Here is a 24,491-nt window from a genome sequence, read left to right on the forward strand (position 1 = left end):
CAAGGAACAAATTCATCAAAGATGAATTTAGCAAATGCAAAGTTCCAATTGTGTTAGAATTGCCTTGCCAAAAGGTCTTCAATGTTGTTTTTATATTTGTTGGTTTTTACATTTTAGTCAACTACAATGTAACATCAAATCTCTGTTTGGCCTTTATGACATAACAAATAAGAGAGACTAAGGTTGTCGTCACTACTGCTTGGCTTGTCTCTATAAAGCTTGGTCAAAATTTTCCATTTGTGGCTGTTCAAAACACATAATGGTCAAAATAAACATGATATGCCTCACTTATACGATTTTCTAGTATTTTGAAGAGTTCAATATAAAAAAAGTCAAGATCCTTGTCTATTGGTCATAACAATTAATTAATGGTTTGAATAGCCAATGTTTCAAAATATATTATTCTCTTTTGAGAGCTATAACAACGCGTAAACCCAGCTGAGTTTGTGTTATGCTCCTATTATTATAATGTTTAATGCACGAGCCTCAACTTAATACCCATCTTCACCAAAGTATCTATGGTCTAAACAAAAAATAATACAAATACTGTTCATTTGTAATACATTATTCTCACCAAAAGAATGTCGAACCTTATTACTTTTGGATCCTGAAAAATTATCATTATTTAACTGAGCTAATTTACAATATTGGTTATTTTAATTATTTTCAGAGCAATAGCGATCCAAGTTAGAAAAGAAGTAAATACTAATGAACAGATGGAATTACAATCCTCCCAAAATTGGAGGGGAGCCGGTCAAAATTGAGAAGAAAAAAAATGAAAGAATTCAAGAAAAAATGTTTATAAAAATATTTTCTATTCGTTTTTCTTGGATCTCTCATAACTTTTAGAATTTATATATGGTTCTTGTTATTCCTATACTTTTTCTCTTACACCTTCATTTACACTTCATCTTTCATTAAGCATGACAAAGTACATGTTCTCTCTGAAATTATAAATTCTGGTTATGCTAGATATGCATGTCTATTTTAGTGAAATTACCATTTTCGGCTATAAACACCTTTTGGTATGGTTTAGGATTATGTGGTCTTGGTCAATAACACATTTTTACATGTTAATGATCTAGATTGTATGATCCTGAAGAGTTTTTTTTTCCTTTGTTGTTAGTTTTAGTCAATAGTTCATAACAAAAGGTATTGTACATGGACTTATATTATACAGGGAATAAAATAATAAACATTTAAATTGTATAGGACTAAAAGTAACAAAATTATGTTTTTATGGGACTCAAGAAAATTTATATTTTCCGGAAAAAATCCATTTAGTTACGCTATTTTCTACTATTTGAGAAATAATTTTTCTAACATACCCACACTTGGATATAAGTTTTTTTTACCTTTCATCGTATCGACGTTCTAAGAATTGCACTCCACCACATACAAGTTACAACTAATTTAGGTGTGTCCTATTCGGATATGAATCAAGATATATAAGTGATGACTATAATTCTTGTAGGGACGAAGATAATGTAAGACAAAAGAGTTGTATTTTGGTGTTGAAATGAGGCTCGTCGACATTGGACTCACTAGTTTGAATGCAAAGTAACCCTACAAAAACATTTCTAGAAAATATGTTGTTTTTGTTTTTTATTCTATCTTTCTAGATACCCTTGATACCGTAATTCATCTATCTTTCTAGATCTTTTAATTGCCCATTTACTAGATGTGGGTTGATTGGAAATATGAGTTGTACGTAGATAAAATATTTCTATAGGGCATGCATCAAATATACAAAATGCCATTAGTCACCTCGTGAAAAGGAAGGAAAATAAACTTTTTTTGTTCCTTCCCATGTACTATGCATTTACCCTTTTGTCATATCATTATATTATACGTGGGAGTTATAGGCTTATCTAGTTTATTTTCCCTCATAACCAATATTAATGAGAATTAACTTTACATTTCAATTATATCTGTAAACTAATACATTTACCTTAGAATATTTCAAATATAAGTGAAATATCATTAAAGATAATTTCTTTGATCTACAGAAAAATACGTATATAACTCTTTCTTTCATAAGCCAATCTAAATACTAATAAGTCAATAAAATGCTAAGAATTTAGAAGGTGAAAGTTGTGGACTGATAAAAGAACTATTTCACTATTCATTAAGACTAAATGTAAAATACAATAAACTCCTAATTTTAAACGCATATTTAATTTAAATAATCATATTATCAAACACTATTAGATAACTTTAGTTTTAGTGGCTAATGTGTTAGGTACCAATGTAATAAAAACTAAAAAGAGAAAGCTTTTGCATAATTGCATTTGAACATTGCAGAACTTTGCAGTTTCGAGAAACACCGCAAGTAACATATGTCAGCCGCCACCCAGTCAAACACACAAGTTTTGACCCCAAAAAAGCCATTAATTATTTTCTCTAAAAGCCACGATGGCAAATTTTCCATGGTCAAAACCATCACCTTCATTTCACAGCTTCTCAGAAATATCGTCCCAATAAAAATGAAAAATGCCTTATACATTACGTGACCCTTTTCTCTTCCATTTCCTTCCTCTCTAGTTCTCTCCTTTTCAAACCTTTTCTCTAAACTCATCACTTCAACAACAATAACAAAAAAACTATCTCATCTTTTTTCTATTATGGCTTCTTCGTCTGGTAGCATAGACACTTCTGCAAACTCTTACAACAACTTCACTTTCTCTACACACCCTTTCATGACAACATCATTTTCTGACCTTTTATCTTCTCCCATAGATGATATTAATAATAATAATAATAAAACTCGTGGTGGTGGTGGTGGTTTATCAGATCGAATAGCTCAGAGAACTGGTTCTGGTGTACCAAAATTCAAGTCTATACAACCTCCTTCACTTCCTTTATCTCCTCCTCTCTTTTCTCCTTCTTCTTACTTTGCTATTCCTCCTGGTTTAAGCCCTGCTGAACTTCTTGACTCTCCTGTTCTCTTAAACTCTTCTCACGTGAGTCTAACATCTTTCTCTTCTTTTTTTGTTTTATATTCTTATTGAATGTGTTTGGCTACTCACAAAAAAATGGTTTTTTACTTTGTTTGGTCGATTGTTTCTACTTTAGATCTTAAATAAGATGATTCCTTTGAAGTTTGAATTGAAATTTTTGTTTTTTGATGCTTTGTTCTCTTGGTATTCTTCTCCACCTTATTATGGTTTGTGTTTCTTGTTATGAATTTTTTACTATGTATATGTTGTTATTTGAATTAATGGGTACGTGTTCTTTGGGTTCTGTGAATACAGATTTTGCCATCTCCAACAACGGGAGCGTTTGCTGCTAAGGGTTACAATGATAGAAAGTACAATTCTGGTGGAAACCAACAAATTATCAAAGAAGAAGAGAAAAACTTCTCAAACTTCTATTTTCAAACCCAAGCAGGACCTCCTCCTGCATCTACTGCAACTTTTCAATCTTCAAATGCCACAGTTCAAACTGTATGTGACCAATTTCAATGCTTGGACTAATTTACCATACAAAATTTCTGTCTTTTTTCTTATCAGTTTGTTTAATCTGTTTGCAACAGCAACAGCCATGGAGTTATCAGCAAGCTACAAAACAGGATAGTTTTTCTTCAGGGATGAGTATGATGAAAACTGAAAACTCTTCTTCAATGCAGAGCTTTTCCCCTGATATTGCAGGTGTCAGAACTAATAAGAACAACAGTTATCAACAACAGCCACAAGTTCAGACCTTAAGTAGAAGATCAGATGATGGTTACAATTGGAGAAAATATGGTCAAAAACAAGTGAAAGGGAGTGAAAACCCAAGGAGTTATTACAAATGCACATACCCTAATTGTCCTACAAAAAAGAAGGTAGAGAGGTCTTTAGATGGACAAATTACTGAGATAGTTTACAAGGGTAGTCATAACCATCCTAAACCACAGAACACTAGGAGAAACTCATCATCTTCCTCTTCTGTTTCAATTATTCCTTCAAATCTCATCACCTCAGATATCCAAGATCAATCATATACAACACATGGTAGTGGACAAATGGATTCTGTTGCCACACCAGAGAATTCATCAATATCAATAGGAGATGAAGATTATGAGCAGAGTTCTCAAAAGGGTAGATCAGGTGGGGATGAGTATGATGAAGATGAACCTGATTCAAAAAGATGGTAAGTTTTTATTCTTATCACTTTTTATCATAATTAGAATCCCCTTTGTGGCATTTTTTTAATGTTATCATCAGTCATGCTCATTGCATGGTTAACTTTACTATAATTTTCAGGAAAGTTGAAGGTGATAGCGAGGGTATATCAGGTCCTGGAAATAGAACAGTGCGAGAACCAAGGGTTGTGGTTCAGACAACAAGTGACATTGATATCCTTGATGATGGGTACAGATGGAGGAAATATGGACAGAAAGTAGTCAAGGGTAATCCAAATCCAAGGTAAAAAAAATATTCACTATTTGCCTTACTTTTTATCCTGATTTTTTGGAAGTTGTTTTTATAGTTTAAATTACTCCCTCAGTTTCCTATTATCTGACCCTTGAGAAATATTTTTTATCTATTTACATAAATTTTTAGAAATCTAAGAAAGTATTAACATCTACTTTTCCTATTATGCCCTTAGTATTGATATCTGGACCATAAAGAAATACTGGTATGAAAATCTGATCATAAAATTATATGGTTGGGAATATGGGATCCTCTAATACATTCTATGTGTGAATTTCTTGGTCAAATTTGGCAACCTTCTTTTTTTTCTCATGTGTGCATGTGGTAAAGAAGAATAACAGTTCCTCAAATTGTTGGTCTGATATCCTTTTCCGTACTGGAATGTGAGGCTCAAATTTAATTTGATCATTTATAATATTTTTTGTCTAAAAATATTTTGAAATATACACCATTCAAATCTTTCACCACATGTCATAATCTTATGTGGTGCTAGACCCTTCAGTAATGGAGATGATCCATTTTCCAAATTGTCTTGTCTGTGATAAGTAAGACTTCTCTCCATTAATGAAAGACAAGTTATATTTTGTAGTGCACTTTTAAGGCTAAAATTATAACTTCAATAAAAATAAAGATCATAAACAATATTGTCTTTTAGTTTTTTAATATATTTTTTCATAATTTGCCTCTCCAGTGATATGTTTTTTAACCTAAGACTTCATGTTTTAACTAATGATTTGTAGGAGTTACTACAAGTGCACACACCCAGGATGTCCAGTGAGGAAGCATGTGGAAAGAGCCTCACATGACCTAAGAGCAGTGATCACAACCTATGAGGGAAAGCACAACCATGATGTCCCTGCAGCACGTGGCAGTGGCAACCATTCAGTAAATAGACCAATGCCAAACAACAACACTTCAAACCCTACAAATATTGCAGCCACTACTGCCTTAAGGCCCACGGCATTGAACCACCCCACTAACAACAATTCTCTTCAGAGTCTTAGACCAGAAGGTCAATCACCCTTCACACTAGACATGCTGCAGAGCCCTGGAAGTTTTGGATTCTCCGGGTTCGGGAATCCAATGGGATCTTACATCAATAAGCAACAACTTTCTGACAATGTATTTTCTTCCAGAGCCAAGGAGGAGCCCAGAGATGACATGTTCCTTGATTCTTTACTATGCTGAAGCAATTTTTTTTAATCCCATAGCTATTGAAAAATTTGTATTTTTGGAATGGGGTTAGGATATTTTTATTTGACAAATAAGGTTCATTCTATTTATTGCATTTTTTAGTTTGTTTTTTGTTGTATATTTACACAGCCACGGGATTGGTATAGTGTATATTTTATAACTTTTGTATGTTACACATGGTGTTTGTGATATTTTTTGATTGCTTTGGGCTTCTCTTGGGTTAGTTGAGAGGAGAACCTCATGTTAATCTATGTAAGATCCCTTTATTAATTTTTCTACCTTGTTGATTGTTCACAAGCAAAAATACCATACTTTTACGAGAAATGTGTTGATCTATTTTTTTCACCCACTTGTTATTCTATATGGTTCACTATATACTATACATACTGTAGAGTAGTTAGTAATATAATGGTCTTTTTTTGTACCAGAGAGTAACTTATATCTTAAGAAATTAATATCTTTTAATATATCTGATTATCCATTCTAACATGTATCATTCTTTGGAATATAAGAGATACAGATTTCAGTGTGTAAGTTTTCCTTAGGAATGTGGTTTTGGTGATTGGAGCTAAGGATGTGACTAGTTTTTAATTGAATGCCATACTCAGTCAAAGATGGGGAGCTGGATTACTCGGTGGGTAAGGTTGTTCAAGGTCAACTTTGGTTGTCTATATCTTTTTTTCCATTCTTAAACAATGCATGTTTCTGGTCCAAAAAAGTATGTATATATATCACAGTACATTGAGATTTGGCATTTTCTATTTGTTTTCATGGAAGATTTTAAAATACGCAATATATCTCCTATTTTCTCTTTCATAAAATCATTATAGGCAACTTCATGCATATTAAGAAACATGTAAACATTAAATTTGTATCATGTGCAGTTTACTTAAGTGATATTTATTAGTAAAATAAAATTATTTATTTTTCAATTAAGTTGTGTTCGTAGATAAAGATATTCCGCTAATAATTTCATTAATTGTAAGAAAGTTATGAAAAAACTTATAAATGTGACTAATGGAAGAAAATAGAATGCATCCAATAAAAATGAATGTAGGAGTAAAAAAACATTAATAATTGGCACCGTCCACCGTATATATCCTGGTGGTTCATCAATATTATCCGATGTTGTCGAATGGCGATATTACCCCTTTGCCAGATTGAAACACAACGATTGTTTAATGAGTATTGTGTTAAAGAAGGACCAATGATGGGAATGTAACATTAACGTGATGCACAAGCTAGACCTTAGGCATGGGCCAAATGCCAGACTCATTTGTCCTCGTGCTCATATTCATGGGGCCACCCATGCCTTTCCCCTGCCTGCCGACCCTACTCTTGCATTTTCTTCCAATATATTAAAATTATAAAATGTAACCAAGTTTTTAATATGTCACCACCATCATGTTTTTATTTTATTAAAATTTTAACAAACACTTCGACAGGATATGTCAGCAAGGGTGAGCAGGATGAGACTCTACTCATTCATCCAGTATGATCTGATCATAATGATCGAGACCGAATAAGGTTGAGTCTCATCAAATTTAAGGTTAGGTTCGAGTTCAAAAATTAGACCTAAATAATATTCACGATTAACAATATATATACATATATCAATTTATATGTCAAAACATATTTCAAAATAATAATTAATATTGAGAAGACTTTATCAATAATTTGTATGCATTATATTTTATCGGGTCTAGGTTCATGTTTGAGTTCAAATGTTGATGAATTCGACATTTAGGGTCAGGTTAGCTTCAGGTCTATGGTCGGGTCTGGGTTCAAAAAATGACCCGACCAATATATAGGGTTGGATAAGGGACAAACATCTACTTAGCTCATGCTCAACCCTAATATTCAGTAAAGAATCAATACCTCTTTTACATATGTGTCCTATTTTTAACACATGTTCGCATCTTTCTTATGTGGATATGTATTCTTATGCATTGGGAAGGAGTTGGTTAGAATAGAGTCTCCTTCCAAGCAATTATCAGTCTTAGATTGCTTTGGATAAGTATCTGAAAAAGTTTTATGCTCAAGTGAGTATGTATAAGTGTGTGCTTAAATAGAGAAAGTAGAGTGAAAATATGTGTCATCTCCTTATGCCTCACTTTACCTATTTATATTGTCGTGTGGAGTGATCTAGGAAGTCTGTCATCATTGCCATTTGGTCTTATCCTTTTTTTGGTCTATCAGTCTGACAGTACTATAATTTTGGATTATCTTTGTCGTGCTGGTAATGCAAACTCGGGTGTAACCTTGCCTTTGGCGCGAAGGAAGTTTTTTGGCGTAAAAGGTGGCACTATCCTATCATTGTCATCTTTCCCTCTAACTAGGTTGATCTTTCAATCATGATCAACAGTCATATAAAATAGATCATATTTGTCCGTTAATTAGTTCATTCCTTGTGACTCACAGATTTTGATTAGTAGTGAGACCAAGATGAAACAATGTGTATCTTACATCTTCTTGTCATATGTTTTTAATTTTTTTTTTATATTTACTTTAACATACCTTAAATTAATTTGAACATCTCTACAATATTGCCTGAATTTTTCTGCAAAAAAAACTTTAAAAGATAGTGAAAAGCTAGAAAACTAAAATATAATGTATAAGATGAAGGTGAGATCCAATTACTTATTTTTTCTATATGATACATATTTGTCAAAATCCTATTAGTAATAGTGAGTTAAATATAAAAAAAAAGTGATAGAATATCTCAATTCTCTTTCTTGTTACTATATGATTTGGATTGAATGTATGCTAATATGTGCCAACAATTGAAGCTCTCATAGGGCAAACAATATTGTGGATTGGATGGTTATAGCCAAAAGTTGCATTATGTCATTAAAAATGTAGGATTCGACCCATGTCCTGGGTTTTTAACGAATATCGAACATTCAAGAGAAGTCCACATGTTTCTTTCCCTTAACGAAGACTTTGGTGCATATAGATAAAATCTATGCTAATAAAATTAATTCCATTGTATTATGGTTATTTTTAACCATTTGTTTCATTACCAAAAAATTAATGCACCAACAATATTTATGTTTCAACGATATTTATAAAACATGACTTTCCATACTTGAAAAGAAAGTTAAGATATGAACAAGAAGAGCAAAGATTCAAGCTCCATAGAAAAAGAGATTTGACACTAGAGTATTGAAGTATACCTCATAATATTTTCATTATTGAATTGAATGAAAAAGTGATCAAATATGGCTTATTTATACAAGAGAAAAGAGGAAAAAGAAAGTTTGTCAATCAAGAAACTACCACAAACCTAACTAGCTAATTCTTAACTTTGTAACTAACAATCATCTTCCAAAAATAAACTCTAAAATATCTTTAATATCCCCCTCAAGCTGGCGATTGAAAATTCTGAACTCCCAACTTGAAATTGATTTGAAGCGATAACAACACTTAACCACTCATGACAGAAGCTATATCATCAAACGTTTAATCATTCATGACAGAAGCTATAACTTTGCTTAATCACCATGAACAAAAGCTAATCATCCAATGTTTAACCATACATGACAAAAGTTATATCTGAGCTTAACCACCATGGATAGAAGCGCACCAACCATTGATGATGAAAGAGATAAATGAATCAAAATCTTGATCATAAGATGATGCTTCAATGATATGAAAAACACTATAATAATGTTGTGCATATGAGAGGGGTAAGAAATAGAGTATGAATGAAATATATGTAATTGGCAGTAGGCAAATGACACATTATTGTACTAGTAAACATCAACAAACTAAAAGAACCGTCCAAGAATCACTTTTGCACAGTTGCAAAATTTGAAGATAGATGTAGCATCTCCCTTAGAAATTTAATATTGGAATTGGGGTTTGTAAGCAAGGCATCACCCAACTCTACAAGTTACCATATGTTGAAAAGAAACATTGGATGTTGAAGAACCAACGCTAGAGCAATCAAAGAAATCAAGATAGTTTTGCCACATGCAGCATTGTCACCTATTGGAAGCAAGATAATATTAATGAAGGTCATTGAGATGAAAAAGAAAGCATCACTATGTTCTTGATTGTTGAAATTTCCATGAATCCTTCATGGAACCATAAGCGGAAACTATCAAAAGATAATTATGCTTTGATACCATGTTAAACATGGCTTTCCATACTTGAAAAGAAAAAACTCAAGATAGGAACAAGAAGAACAAAGATTCAAGCTCCATAGAAAAAGAGAATTGACACTAGAGTATTGGAGTATACCTCATAATATTTTCATAATTGAATTGAGTGAAAAAGTGAGCAAATATGGCTTATTTATATAAGAGAAAAGAGGAAATAGAAAGCTTGTAAAACAAGCAACTAATACAAATCTAACTACCTAATTCCTAATCAACAATTATCTTCCAAAAACAACCTCTAAAATATCTTTAATAAATATATGACTTTTATATACTATTACTATATCTTATACCATTGATATTAAAAAAATTATAGATAATATAATAATTGCAAATAAATTTTTATGTGTATAAATATTACATCCATGTTTTATATAATGGATATTTGTTGTTAGACAGAAGGAGGGGGAAAAAGAGAAACCCAAGCTTAGTGAAAGATGGGCTTGGAGAACTTAAAAGCACATCATAAAAACTTGATATACAAAGGTGTTATCGGCCCGGCCACATGATAAGAAGTCATGTCTCAATGACATTTAATCATGGAAATACTCTAATACGGGATATTCATATCTAAGTCAACACAAACAAAAATGTTATTTGATAAAAAATACAAAAATGGCAAAAACATTTTTTTATTTTTTTTAGGTTTTTTTTTTTGTAAACAATCAACCGAATGACATGTGTTACCTTCTATATATTTAAAATACTCTATAATCATATACTATAAGTTATAATATTTTGTTGTTGTATATCATTGATTGATGTTTTCTTTTTTTTTTTTTTTGCATTTATTTCTTGTAAATGAATTAATCTATGGTAGAAAAATATGTTTGTAAAATACAGGGATATGTTTGATAAAATAAGGTTGACCTTGAAATTTAGTTTTGCAAACCTCATTGGATTTTGGAGGTAAGCCTTACCCCTTGGCTGTCAACTCATTTAATATTATATATTAATACCATCATAAATTTAAATTATAAAGATATAACACTTATTAATAATGACATATTTAATTTTTAGAGAGATATAGTATAAAATGCTATCTTAATTGAGCAAACGTCCACTCCTAACACCAATCAAAACACAAAGTTTGAAGTCCATGATATGCATATAACATGTACCATGTCCCATTGAAAGTAGCACAATTACCTGTAACTAGGAGTATGTGTGGCCATATTATAGTAACATTAAATATTATAATCTTGACGTTGAAAAAACATGATGTGTATGACGACAAAGCAATACAGATAGATTTGAAGTACAACTGTATTATTAGTAATTGAAATCTGCATTTAGGAGTACCCATCGTACGGAGGGAGGAATGGCTCTACACATGCTCCTTGCGATCCATTGCTTTTCTTTATTGCTTCAACTACAACTATGTGGATCACATTTATTAACTTTTATTTTTATATAAGGATATAGTGAGATTTGATTTATCATGAGGGATAAGTGGTTTCAACATAATTATATTTTGTGGCATGAAAGAAAAAACATAATCACCTTCCGGTCCATTTTTTAAAACTCTTTGATGCTCTTGTTTTAATCTTACTTATAAGATTATTTTTTCCAAAATTTCAAGTATAATAAATTACATTTTTTACCAAAATACTTAATGGTCAAACTTTAAAAATAATCTACAATTGTTCGAGCTAGATTGAGCCATTTTAGTTATAGGTTAATATTTTTTTAGCCCAACCTCGACTTTAGTTACTCTTTGATTTGAAGTTAGTTAATTCCAAGTTGAAATGGAGTTTAGCTATGTACATATGTCTTTCCTTTTTATCTAATCGATGAAATTTTAGCTTGAAATAAGGGCACCCACTCAATCCTGTATTCTTAAGTATGTTGTTTAAAGTTGAACAATATTGGTTTACGAAAAAGAAAAGTAACAACTATCACTGAACTTCAGTTTTGGTTGGCTAAAATAGATGTGCAACAATCTATATATGAATTTGATCTAGTGGTGAAACCAAAGTTGGTATGTGGTCCAAACAAACTAGTATAATAATAATATATTGATGAGTTGGAGTGTTAGAAAGGGATGTGCAAAGAGAATTGTCTATTATTATATTATTATTGGTATGGGAGAGAGGAGAGGGAAATCATGTGAATAATTGAGTAATTAATTGGGATATATAAGTTAGAAAGATATGACAACTTGTTTGATTCTTTAACGTGGAGGTGTCGCCTATGCATCTACCAGGCCCCTCTTTTTTTCATATCTATGTTTACCATCTATAAAATTTTCATGTCGAGTTTCTTTCCTAAATTATTTTTTTAGTATAATATGTGTATATTATTAGTGTAAATATTTACACATCATCATTATATTATTCATATTCATTTGAAATATTTTTTTAAAGAATTAATCTGAATGATACATCGACATTCTATAGAATTCATAGACTTTTGATACATATACTTTTTTTCACACAAAAAAGAGGAGGAGTGTAATTAAAATATCATTTAATAACTTCTATTACTAAACCTCCAGTATTGAGCAGTCATCTACCAATAAAATTTTCCAAAAAACAATATTTGACCTTTTCAATATTAATATGTCCAGCCCAACTAAATTCCAGTAATTGAGCTAGAAATGACTTTTATAATGTTAAGAATGAGAAGAAGGGCACGCACAAATTATCATCAACCTTAATTGAGACATAGTTCATACTTCTCCATAAAAACTTAAGAGGAATGTTAAGATGTCTGTTTAGGCTATTGTTTAAGAAAGTTAAAATGATAAATTTGTAGTCGAGAATAATACTTTTAAGAAGTACTGAATTTGAATTTTACCATCTTTAAAATACTTTTAACACACTTGTTAACATATTCTAAAATTAATGTAAAGTTCTTGCCTTAATTCTCTCCCTTAATTTGTTGCCTAAAAAATGCGCTAATTAAGTGCTTAGGTTTTAAATTGACTTTTAAGCATAAGGAACAATGCTGATACATCTTTACAAATTATTTGTACCTTATTGTTTCTTCACATTACATCTGTCCATCAACTAAAATTGTTATGTATCTTTATAGTGTATAATAACTCTATTCCAACTACGAATTTATTAATAATTGAAATAATAATGTAAAGGGAAGAAGCCTCTCATATATATTTTTTGTAATAGATTCCTTGAGTAGACATATGTGCCTAACGTGCATGTTTCATTTAAATATGCAATTGAAACTCAGCTGAATCATTGGAATATGGATCTATCATTTGGATGCCACCACTGGTGTTTAATGTTTAGGGAACACTTAATGCTTATTTAGCCACAAATAAAACTAAGCCCATAGACTAATCTCTCATTTAATTATGCTAAACCTTATTGATACGGAATTTTGTTTAATAGAACTAATTTTATGTACAAAATAAAAGAGAACTAATTTTGATTATAGACAAATTATTTTTCATACAAAAATTTGATTATTAAGCAACGTTTAAGTATTCTTTTACCCTCTTGTTTTTTTCCAATTTTTTTTCCTTTCTATTCTCTTTGTACGATCAAGCATATTATAGTTTGATAAATTCAAGCCTAGAAAAAAAAACATCTAACAGAAGAGCAACGTGACTTTTATATCCACAATTAAATACTCACATACATTTAAAGAAAAAAAAGGTCATGTTGCTATACTTTAATAAGTCAAGTATTGAACCATTTTTTCTCCACCCTCCGGCATGGCAAAGTCCGGCACCGCCGCGACTCGAAGGGACAAAACTATTACAAGTCTTCTGTGATGCTTTCCAAATGAGGCTGCCATACTCCGGAATTGCTGTGGCGGCGGTGCCGCCGCGACGACTTCTTCTCCTTAGAGACTATGTCATCACTAGTACTATCAACATGATCACACTTATCGGAAGATCTCTTCTTGTTAAGATCACTATGATCATATTTTTTCTTCTTCTTCTCAGCTGGCAATGATGACAAAGGGATCAAGAAATATATGCTCCCTCTCTTGAGCTCAGTCTCCGGCGAAAGGATAAGAATCCGGCGCACAACACCTTGGGAGCTTGGTTTGCTTAGAACATGGTTAGGGTTTGCATGAAGAACCTCACCTGCTGTAATTGAACGTGTGATCTCTTCTACATAGCCACTTAAATGGACTATTCGGATCAAATCTAGTGCTCCACATGGAAGAACACAAGCCAAACAACACCTTAAGCTGTTACCCATTAATTTATTGGTTTTGTATATGCAGAAAGAGAAATCTGATCTGGGTGTGGAGACTCGCTTTGAATCTTGGAGAGTTGGATATGAAAAATGGGGAAGTGTTGGAGGGTGACTTGTGTATAAATAGCAACAACTGGTGGTACACTATATGATAATAATGCATTGGAAATGGAAATTAAATAATTGGGGAACTTGTGGATTCAAATTTACGAAATTACCCAATGAGAAAGAGTGGTTTCCAATATATGGGTTTCTCCTATCACAATATTTTATATAGGAAATTGTTAAGTAAACACAGGACTTAGACATCAATAAGTTGCTTAATTTTTTCTTTACATATGTTTTAAGATACGATAATATTATGTGGGCAACTAATCAGTCACAATTTTTAGTCATCATCATGTGATGTTTGGATGATTTTTTTGGGATATGGGTAAAAATAAAGATGAAAAAATAAGTGAGATGTGAAATAAGATATCAAAACCTTAAGTATGTGGATGTGAAATAAGATATCAAAATCTAGTGTTTGTCTATTAGGTCATGGTTGTTAAGCTAACATTTCCTCAAATACTTATTCTATAATTCAAACAAAATGCTTATTTAAAATTTGATTAAAGAGTGATTCATTTGAAGAAATTAACTATTCTATATTTTTGAACTTACGATTTTAATCAGTATTGTATTTGAATAAACTTATATATTTTATATTTATTAAGATGGAATAATGTTGATACCATTTTTTTAATATTCAGAATGTGACATTTATTAATGGTAGTTTGTTTTCAAAATATCTGTTGAATATTAATTTGAAAATAAATATAAATATATTTTAAAATTAATATTCAATAAATACTTTCATTTTAATATTACCTATTTAAGATCAAAGAAATTTTAGTGGAAGTGAGATAAACTTTAGGACATAAAATTACAAATCTAAAAACATTATTCAGAAGAGATTTGTTGATAAAGTGATAAAGAAATTTCCAACATCAAGTCAAATGCTTTGGTAGCTTGGGTTCCTTCTTTATATCATTCATCACTTCTAGCCGCCTTAGATTGCTTTGACAACTATATTGCGTGTTTCTCTCTTTTGATTCATATACTCCATGCTAATTTCTTAAGTGTATAGAAATTGTTATATAGTCTATAATATCAATAATATGTTGACTTTTTATTATCAATTATATATCAATGATTTGAAATTAAAAATGTTTATTACCAAAAAAAATATGATTGGAACCATTAAAATTGGGTCGTGTAATAAATTTTCAGTGCTTGTAGATTGTTCAATTTACGTTTTTTCTTTCACTGATTAGAAAGAAAAAAGGGAGAGAAACTTTATTGTGGAAATTAAAATACACACGTTTAATGTGCGTTTTACCCTAACTGCAGATGCAGACAGTCAAAGATAAGCTTATCCACCAACTCAGGTTAGTCCAAAGTGTGAAGAAGTGTAAGATTTCACTTTGGAGTCTTAGGAGGAAAAACTCTAATTTATTTCGTAAATTTTTTAAAATTCAAAAATCATTCCCAAAATATTAAATTAAAGTTAAATTAATCATTTTAACATTTTTTTTATTATCTATAACATAATTATTTTGACTCATGATTATAATTCTTGAGTATAAGTTTATGTTTTTAGTTTTTCGAAATCAAATTAATACACACATAAATTTATAAGAATCAAAGTATATATTCACATGGTAGATAACGCAAAGACATACACAAATAAATTTATAAGAGTGAAAGTGTACATTGGTGTAGTAGATACCTAAAAGAGGTGCTCGGAGATGTATAAAGTTTAAGTGGAATGCAATAGAAAAGAAAATTCACCTAAAGTAGCTCAAATTACATAATGTGGATGGATTGACTCACATATTATTATTCATCATTTATATTATTCATTATATTATTATATTACTACAATATTATTATATTATTATCATTTATATTTGAATTAAGTATTATTTATCCTTAAACAAAAATAATAGATGTGATTATGCATAATGTATTATTGTATATGAATTTATAGACTCACAATGTATTTGTATTATAATTTTACTAATATATATATATATATATATATATATATATAAATTAAAATGTAATTATTATTTAGCAAAGGGAATTAACGTCTGTGTATAACATTTTAGAGCTCTGAAAACTTGGTAGACTAAGAAAGTTCAAATTTATAGTGCAATCAAATGAATGAATATAACAAGTTCCAACATGATTGATAGATATTTAATTTCTTTAGACATTCTTAGGAGAGATCCAATCTCTCTCGTATAATTTTGATATTCTTTTTATAGCACTCTTTCGAGAGAAATTTAATTGAACTATGAAACATTGAATGTGAACATTAAGATTCAAACATCCTACTTTGACAAAAAGAAAAAACTGTGTATAATAGATTTTCAGCAAAAAGGAAAAGCGAAGGAATCCATAAATCACTAATTCATGTAAAATTACTCAAACTATGTGTCTTTGTAATGAAGAATAACAACTTACTGAAATACAAGTCAACAAATTCATCTCAAGAACACACACACACACATATATATAACACAGATTCTGGCTAGATAAAGTTTATGAATATGTGATTGGGAAGTTATATGATAGGCCTTAATCACTATATGTATCAACTTTGTCCAATTACTCTGCCTTTGTACTTTACTGAAATAAGAATGTGCAGAACTAACTGTCCAAGTAAATATATTTAGCTCAAACAAACTAATGAAAATTCCTTTATGTTGTTTTCCCTTACCTATAAAATGGTTGTCTTAGCTTCTACCTCACCTTTTGATTCCTTGTGAACGGTTCTATTACAATTTACATTAATTATCAGTTAAAACATCTAAATATGCAACATATATAGCAGTTCATGCCTTATCCTACTTGCCACGAAAGATTAGTAATGGCATACACATTCTACTACTACTTCATTTTGATGCATTTTTGCATCATCATTGTTGCTGCTACAAGCAATGCCTTAACAAGACCCAAGTTCTCATCCATTCTAGTGTTCGGTGATTCGACGGTGGACACGGGCAATAACAACTACATCATCACTGTGGCCAAGGGAAATCATTTGCCTTATGGAAGGGATTTCCCTGGTCATGTTCCCACTGGTAGATTTTCCAATGGAAAATTGATTCCTGATTTCCTTGCCTCTTATTTGAACATCAAAGACACTGTCCCTCCTTTCCTTGACCCTAACCTATCAAATGAACAACTTTTAACTGGTGTTAGCTTTGCATCTGCTGGATCAGGCTTTGATGAATTGACAACACTTGCATCCAATGCCATATCAGTGTCGAATCAAATCGAGTTGTTTGAAGTTTATTTATCAAAGCTCAAGGGAATTGCAGGGGGAAATAAGGCTAAACAAATACTTGGAGATGCTTTTGTTATTGTTAGTGCTGGGACTAATGACTTCATTCTCAATTTTTATGACTTACCCTCTAGAAAGTTGGAGTTCAACATTACAGCATACCAAGATTTTCTTCAGAATAATCTTCAAACATTCATCAAGGTATCTACAGAATTAACAAGTAGGCATTCATAAGAGTGAAGAAAACAATAATGTTCTCATATTCCTTGTATAATAATTGCAGAGACTATACGATCTTGGATGCAGAAATTTTGCTGTCACTGGGCTTCCTCCCATTGGTTGCTTACCCTTTCAAATAACCCTCAAGTTTGAGAAGGATCGGAAATGTGTAGAGGACGAAAATTTAGATGCCAAAGTCTACAATAGAAAATTGGAAAAGAGGTTACTTGGAATACAAGCAATGCTTAGAGGAAGTAGAGTTGTTTATACAGAGATATATGATCCATTGATCGATATTATCAATCGACCTGAAAAATATGGTGAGTTATTTAGTTAAACGAGTTTGTCTCCTACCATGTTTATGGAAAAACATTGTTTATAGAGGTAAAATGTATATAGATGATCGTATGTTAGAAAACATCCTTGGTGAAAATAAAAAAAAGTTATTTCAATGATACAATAAGAAGTTTATGTACATATTCAAAATCAAAGAAATTTCTATATAAAGATTTTAAGAAAACAGTTATATCTGTAATATTATTTTAATATTGTATTCTTCTGACAATAATTTATTCAACAGGTTTTGCTAAAACAAATGTTGGGTGTTGTGGGAGTGGCTTATTAGAAGTAGCTCCATCTTGTAATGCAATTACACCAACATGTGATGATGCATCAAAATATGTATTTTGGGACAGTGTCCATCCAACTGAAGCAGTATACCAGCATATTGCTAAGTACATTGAAATGGAAGTCCTTTTCAAGTTTCAGTTTCATAGGGACTATACTTATAAGTAAGGTACTTTGCACCTGATTTATGTAACCACATTATTTACATATTAAATATAAATAAATAAATCATTCTTCACTATTTAAGTGTTGTGTTGTAAGTAGTCCACCAAATTATAAATTCAAATAATCTAATATCTTAGGATTCATAAATTAAACTTAGTGAAGGTTCATATATACTATAAAATGTTGGAAGTTAGAAAAGTTGTGAATTGGTTACTATTTCACACCACTTCATACCCATGAGGAAACACCAATCTTTTTGTTAAACTGAATAGTAATGAGCAGATTTAAGCCAAAAATTGGTGAAGGCTTGACCCTTTTTTTCAAACGTGGTGGACCGCTGATTTTCTGGACATTGTTCAATCCAAACAATGCTGGCTGGGTAAAGAGATTTTTTGGGTAGAATATCCTTTCAATAAAAATTGTTGTCAGCATAGCATATGGAAACTTCATTGGGAGGTTCCAAAATCTTCTTCATAAACATAACAAGGAATGCAGCAAGGTGAAAATAGTGAGGAGACTGTTTGCTAAACTTCGGACACTATAGAAAAGTGGGGTTAAGAAGCTGAAGAAATGGATACAGTATTAATGCAAGAACTTTTGTTGGGGCAGCAACAGCAGATCTCACAGGAGCAATTCTTTGCAGTAAAAGGCCACATTACAAACGCAAAATAATGCTTATAATTTTCAAAAAATATGAAATAAGTCCTATTCTAGGTCCTTGTAATTTCACACAAAAAATTGAACAAATTCAGAATGGAGGCACAGGGACTTCTTAGATAGGTTTGAACTATTGCCTCCCATGTGAGGCAAACACAAATGAAACTCACTTGCACAACTTCATCATATGATTAGTCTTCTGTCCGGTAAAGTATATGATTAGTAATTAGACATCTGAAAAAAGGAAAAAACAAGCAAATCTTCCAAAACCTGGAGGAGTAGAACCTAGAGCAAATAATTTACAACATCAAGTATGAGTTTCAATGATGTGTAAGAAATGTTAGAAGAGGTACAAGTGTGAGAGAGAACTTAGAAACCAACAAAGTGCTTCCTTGATTTTATTGTGATGAGTCATGACTACAAGTACCAATTTTAATGATGTGTAAGAAATGTTAGAAGATTACAGGTGTGTGAGAAAACTTAGAAACCGACAAAGTGCTTCCTTGAGTTTATTGTCATGACTACAAATATATTCTGAGGCACATCAATGAATAAAGAAGATGAAAATTTAAATTTGCAGCCAACACTGATCAAGTGCTTTCATTCACATATCCACGGGTCTCTTCAACAACATTTGTCCAGACATTTGCTATTTTCTCAGCATACCCCACCTATTAATTCACAACAAGCATTACTTACTTGGGCACAAAGCAAATGATAAATGCAACTAAAGATAGCATCAACAAAATGGGCAGATGGGGAGCAAAATTAACCAAAGATGACCAAAATAGGCAGCTTTTCCCTTCTCGGTAATGTTAGGGAAAATCACGTTAACTTCCCTTGGGGTTCAGCTTAATTACACCTCGTAACCATTTTAGCTTCAAAAGTTACAGTCACCCTTCCTTTATGGGGGCATGTGTAACAATGACAGAATTCTCAAGTGAGACTATTTTTTGACAGCATGAACTATTTCAAAATGTGTACTTGCTAGTTGCCACACTTCAATGCTGCATGCACTGCGCACATGACTCTGTATTTCTTTTTCCCTTTTCGAAAGAAAGAAAAACTGCACCATACACCATATATGACTTCCGTTTCAAAAATCTTACAGAAATCAACACCGTCAGATTTGCAAGAGGAGTAGTTATTGACTGTAAGGTGAAAGGAGGCTATTCTGCTCAGATCTAAAGAGGACAATATGACAACTTTATTGTCAGAACAGTCACCAGAGAAGGTGATAGGGCTAATCCATTTGCAATAATGTGATAAGATATTTATTATGATAATTGTTATGAAATTCAATAGAAAAGGAATAGGGTAGAATATGATAGTTGGTTATTTAGATTTAATTAAATAATTGATGTTACATTAATATTTCTATAATGTTCTAGTGTTGTAAGATGATGACACTTGTAGGGTCATCATCATATTATGTTTTCTTAATTCTCTTTAAATATGTTATTGTTCATCCATAAGAAAATCAATGAAAAATGAAGAATTTACTCTTTTATTATCTTCTTAGTTTATAACTTTCTTAAGAGTAGATTAATTTCCATAGTGTTCTTGGTAGATTGTTAATTTGCACTCTATCACAATGATACTTAAGCAGTTAGAACACATGTTTCCTTCACAAGTAAAACCTCAACTATTTTCTCATTAAAAATGTATCCGATTCATCATTTTGTTCCATGACTCTCAGTCTGGATCATACAATTATCTCTACTCCAGAAGTTTTGCTTGATACAAATGAAAACGTCCCATTTTATCATGGCCTCATTGAAAATTCTAGTTCTAATAAGCTGACTACTCATTCTTATTTTCTCTTTCATCACGTGCCCCAGACATTGTAATCATAAAGTCCTCTACTATAATTGCAATATTCATGGTCAAACAACCACGGCTCACACTAACACCCGCTTAGCTACTTCTGGATTAACCTCACTCATTAGAGACTATGCACAGAATAGAAAGTGTTTATAAATGGGGAGTGGAGACTATCAAAGGAAAATACAGATCATTCTACTACTAAAAAGACAATTAAAAAGAATAGACAAAAATCAAACCTGACTAACTACGAATCCTTTCAACATGTTTAAGAAGTCGTCCTGCCTCTCTCTATCAACCCTTTCAAGTTCACTCCTATTGTTTTCCTACATTGGCAACATCATCCAATATTTATTTACAGATAAAGTAAAATAAAATTTATGAATATGGTTAACAAAAATATATGCAAAACAAAAACAACAGTCTTTCATTGAAATTAGACAAGGAGAAAGTCACCATAAGCCAACATTTGAAGTGAAATTTTAGGATATTATAATTAGACAAGCAAAATGAGAAAGGAAGGAGACAACAACAATAACAACAACAACAACAAAGCTTTAATCCCACAAGGTGGGGTGGGCTATATGGATCGAACGATGCAATAATTACAAATAAGATGCCAAACCAGAATTCATGAAATATATGGCTAAGAGATGTTCAATAATGACATAAGAAAACAGTTAAAGAAAAGTGAGATGCAACACTACATCTACATGCAAGGTTAAGGTCTGACCCATTCAAATAAGAACACGACCAGAGACAGGTGACTGGTCCAATACACTATCCAAACTGGACACACGAAAAACCTGTCTCAAAGCGGATAAACCAGTGTCAAACTAATAAAACTGGGGGTTTAACGATTTGGACCGGTTCAGAATAATAACATGGTTGCTCTGTACATTATATACAATTATATCATTATTACATTATGATATACGTGTAATAATTTAGTATTGTACAACTAATTTTATTAAACACCAAACGTATAAAACTTACAAAATAATGTATTCGTTACCACTGGTTCGATCACACCAATGAACCATTACCTTCATCGGTCCAATTTTTAAAACATCGGTCAAAACAGTCTTAGAAACTTAGGCATATGCCGTTTTGGATCACAAACTATCCTTAAATCTGTATGAAGTCAACCTATCTAATTTATGAAACCAATAAAATTCTAAAAGACTTAAACCATACCTTGATCCGCTCATATTCTCTAATTGCAACATTTTTAGCATCTTCAGTGACTTTTATGGTTTCTTTTAGCTCCTCTAATTTACGAATCCTTGATTTGTCAGCCCCAAAAACTTTAGAAGATGCTGCTTCAAGTTTTTCAGCTCTTAACTGCAGGTTAGATAGTTCTGATAGAAGGGTTTGCACTGTCAATAGCGCACTTGAGCGATCCGAAAATGCACCATGCACAGCCAACATTAGTCCAAGATATTCGTGAAGTGTATCCTGCGATGCATAAATTGGAAAATCATCAACATATTTAGTGGGCTGAGCTTTATTAAGAGGCTGAGCTTTTTAAGAATAATATTACTCACATTGGAAAGGATGTGCTAAAAGTAGACAACTCAGTGAGAAGTGTAAATTTTAGGGACTCATAAGGTGGTCAAGTGGTTAGGGTGGAGGGTTTAAGGAGTGGATTGATAAGGAGGTTGAGGGTTCAAATCTCACCCATTGAGAAATACTAACATACTAATGTTTGGCTATCAAAAGAAAAGAAGTGTAAATTTTAAAATTAATATTACAATAATTATGCTATATACCAAATGCTTCACGGTCTCTGCATTTAGTCCTCGAAATAATCTGCTAGCTTTGACAGCAGCTGTTGCCACACCTTTCATGTCAGCAGCTCTAACCCTCTGAGAGTTCCAAACAGCCTGCTCATTCTCAAATTTTGTCAATTTAATAAATGCTAATCCTAATTCACCCATGGTTTCTCCCATAGCCTGCTGAGCTTTGACAAGTGATTCTGCCTGCAAGTAATTGGCACGTCATATGAAAAATTATAGTAACCAATAACACCATACAGTCATAAACCCAGTAAAACAATGTGGTAGTGTAGACTTGTTATCAATAATCATCTACATGGGCATGTTTTACAAACTGAATTTGAAAGAAACGTTGAAAACTTAAAACCAAAAGAAAATAACACCTGCTGAGATGCACTAGTGATGTGCTGCTCAAGCCCTTGAATGCTTTCCTTCTTTTCCAAGAACTCCTTGTCTTCCTCCACAACCACTGGCTTAGACCCGCCCCAATCATTCACCATAGACTGCTTCAACTCCTTAAACAGTCTCATCAAGTCCCTTCCCCCTTTCGCCGGCTGCACAACCTCATCAGGAGCAATAACACTGTTCCCCAGAAACTGCTTTGGAAGCTTTGCCGCGCCATTCATAACTCTCGAAGCCACGTCGATAGTAGTAGGCAGCGGTAACTTCCCCTGAGCCTGCAGAAAAACCCTAAACTCGTCACTCTTCTTGATCACAGGATGCACAGCGAGCCTCCTCAGATACTTCTCCAGTGCCACCCTCCTCTGCTCCACAAACTCCTGCTTCTGCATCACCTGGCTCTCCACTATGCTCTTATCCGGCCTCGGCGGAATGAAGAACCCTCGGTATGACTCCGCCAACCGATCAGAAAGCGTCACCACGTCACGAAATCTTCTCCGGACACCGAATTCAGACCCTCCGAATTCGGGAATATTCGTCCTCGTCGTGATCAGATACGTAACGTAACTATTGCTACCTGGAACAAGTGAATTAGAGCTTTCTTGCTCCTTCACAGGGTCTGAGACAGTCACCTTCAAGTAATCGGAGCTCGAAGAGGGAGATCTGGAGATAGATTGAGAAGATTCAGATGATGCGGTGGGGCTGTCGGGGTCGACGTCGCCGTTTAGGGTTAAAACGACGCCGTTGTAGGAGGGAAGGTCGACGTAAGAGGAAATGCTGCTGCTGTTATTGCTGTTGCCATTAGGGTTTGGGGATTGGGTGGAAGGAGGAGAGAGGAGGGGGTCGGAGAGAGGGTGGTGGATATCGGAGAGCGTGGACATGACGCTCCGGTAATTAGAGTATGATTCGGTAGCGCTTAAAGGATCGTGGTTATCCATTTGATGAGTGGTTGATGCGGAGAGATGAAAGGGTTGTGGTTGCTGATCGGAGCTCTGGTTCTCAGAGCCCATCATTGTTAAAGAAGAGGATTAGGGATTTGGTAGAGAGAGAAAGGTGCAGTGAGAAGGAGAGAGTGATGGGGGCTAACGTGCGCTGGGAGAATAAGGTTGAAGTTGATGATACATACAAGAGGCACCAGGAGCACGTGGAGAGGATCGGGAGCTGAAAATGAAAGTGGCAGGACTGTGATCTGTGACCACTAGGCTGAGATCGGTGTAACGTGTTGGGGGGTTCAAGCTATCAAATCATCTTCTTTTTCCTTCTAAGGCAGTTCGTTACAAGAGAAAGAGAAAAAAATAAGATAATTTTTGAATAATTTTTTATCTATATGGATCAATGTTATTAATATCATACATGTTATTAATAGAGTGTAATGGTATGATGCCATGATGGTATAATCAAGGATTCAGTAATTAGAAATCATAAATCCTGTGAAGTTGTATGTTTCGTGATAAATAGAATAAGTTTATAAATAATATTATTACTTGCAATTAATTATTAACATTGTTCAATATTCATATCATTATTATGTTATTTTGAAA

General features: G+C 32.6%; 4 protein-coding genes across 5 annotated transcripts; 2 read left to right on the top strand and 2 right to left on the bottom strand.

The window, feature by feature from the left end:
- On the top strand, positions 2,477-5,930 carry LOC109360610 (WRKY transcription factor WRKY24-like). Its single transcript, XM_019605631.1, has 5 exons — positions 2,477-2,963; positions 3,255-3,446; positions 3,536-4,134; positions 4,248-4,409; positions 5,159-5,930. The coding sequence occupies exons 1-5, from the start codon at positions 2,625-2,627 to the stop codon at positions 5,604-5,606; spliced, it is 1,740 nt and encodes a 579-aa protein (XP_019461176.1). The 5' UTR covers positions 2,477-2,624; the 3' UTR covers positions 5,607-5,930.
- On the bottom strand, positions 13,332-14,148 carry LOC109360818. The gene has a single exon (XM_019605957.1). The coding sequence runs from the start codon at positions 13,948-13,950 to the stop codon at positions 13,498-13,500; it is 453 nt and encodes a 150-aa protein (XP_019461502.1). The 5' UTR covers positions 13,951-14,148; the 3' UTR covers positions 13,332-13,497.
- Positions 16,819-18,346, top strand: LOC109360817 (GDSL esterase/lipase At2g30310-like). Its single transcript, XM_019605956.1, has 3 exons — positions 16,819-17,482; positions 17,565-17,820; positions 18,081-18,346. The coding sequence occupies exons 1-3, from the start codon at positions 16,832-16,834 to the stop codon at positions 18,293-18,295; spliced, it is 1,122 nt and encodes a 373-aa protein (XP_019461501.1). The 5' UTR covers positions 16,819-16,831; the 3' UTR covers positions 18,296-18,346.
- LOC109360816 (sorting nexin 2B-like) lies at positions 19,245-24,221 on the bottom strand. 2 transcript variants are annotated; one of them, XM_019605954.1, is made up of 5 exons: positions 22,935-24,220; positions 22,546-22,755; positions 21,971-22,231; positions 21,013-21,099; positions 19,245-19,620 (listed from the first exon to the last, which is right to left on the bottom strand). In XM_019605954.1, the coding sequence occupies exons 1-5, from the start codon at positions 23,961-23,963 to the stop codon at positions 19,540-19,542; spliced, it is 1,668 nt and encodes a 555-aa protein (XP_019461499.1). In that variant the 5' UTR covers positions 23,964-24,220; the 3' UTR covers positions 19,245-19,539. The 2 variants fall into 2 exon arrangements, with proteins under 2 accessions (XP_019461499.1, XP_019461500.1); XM_019605955.1 differs by lacking the exon at positions 19,245-19,620 and adding an exon at positions 20,766-20,943 and having other exon boundaries at positions 22,935-24,221.

This window comes from Lupinus angustifolius, chromosome LG11 (assembly GCF_001865875.1).
Source record: "Lupinus angustifolius cultivar Tanjil chromosome LG11, LupAngTanjil_v1.0, whole genome shotgun sequence".
Classification (NCBI taxonomy): Eukaryota; Viridiplantae; Streptophyta; class Magnoliopsida; order Fabales; family Fabaceae; genus Lupinus; species Lupinus angustifolius.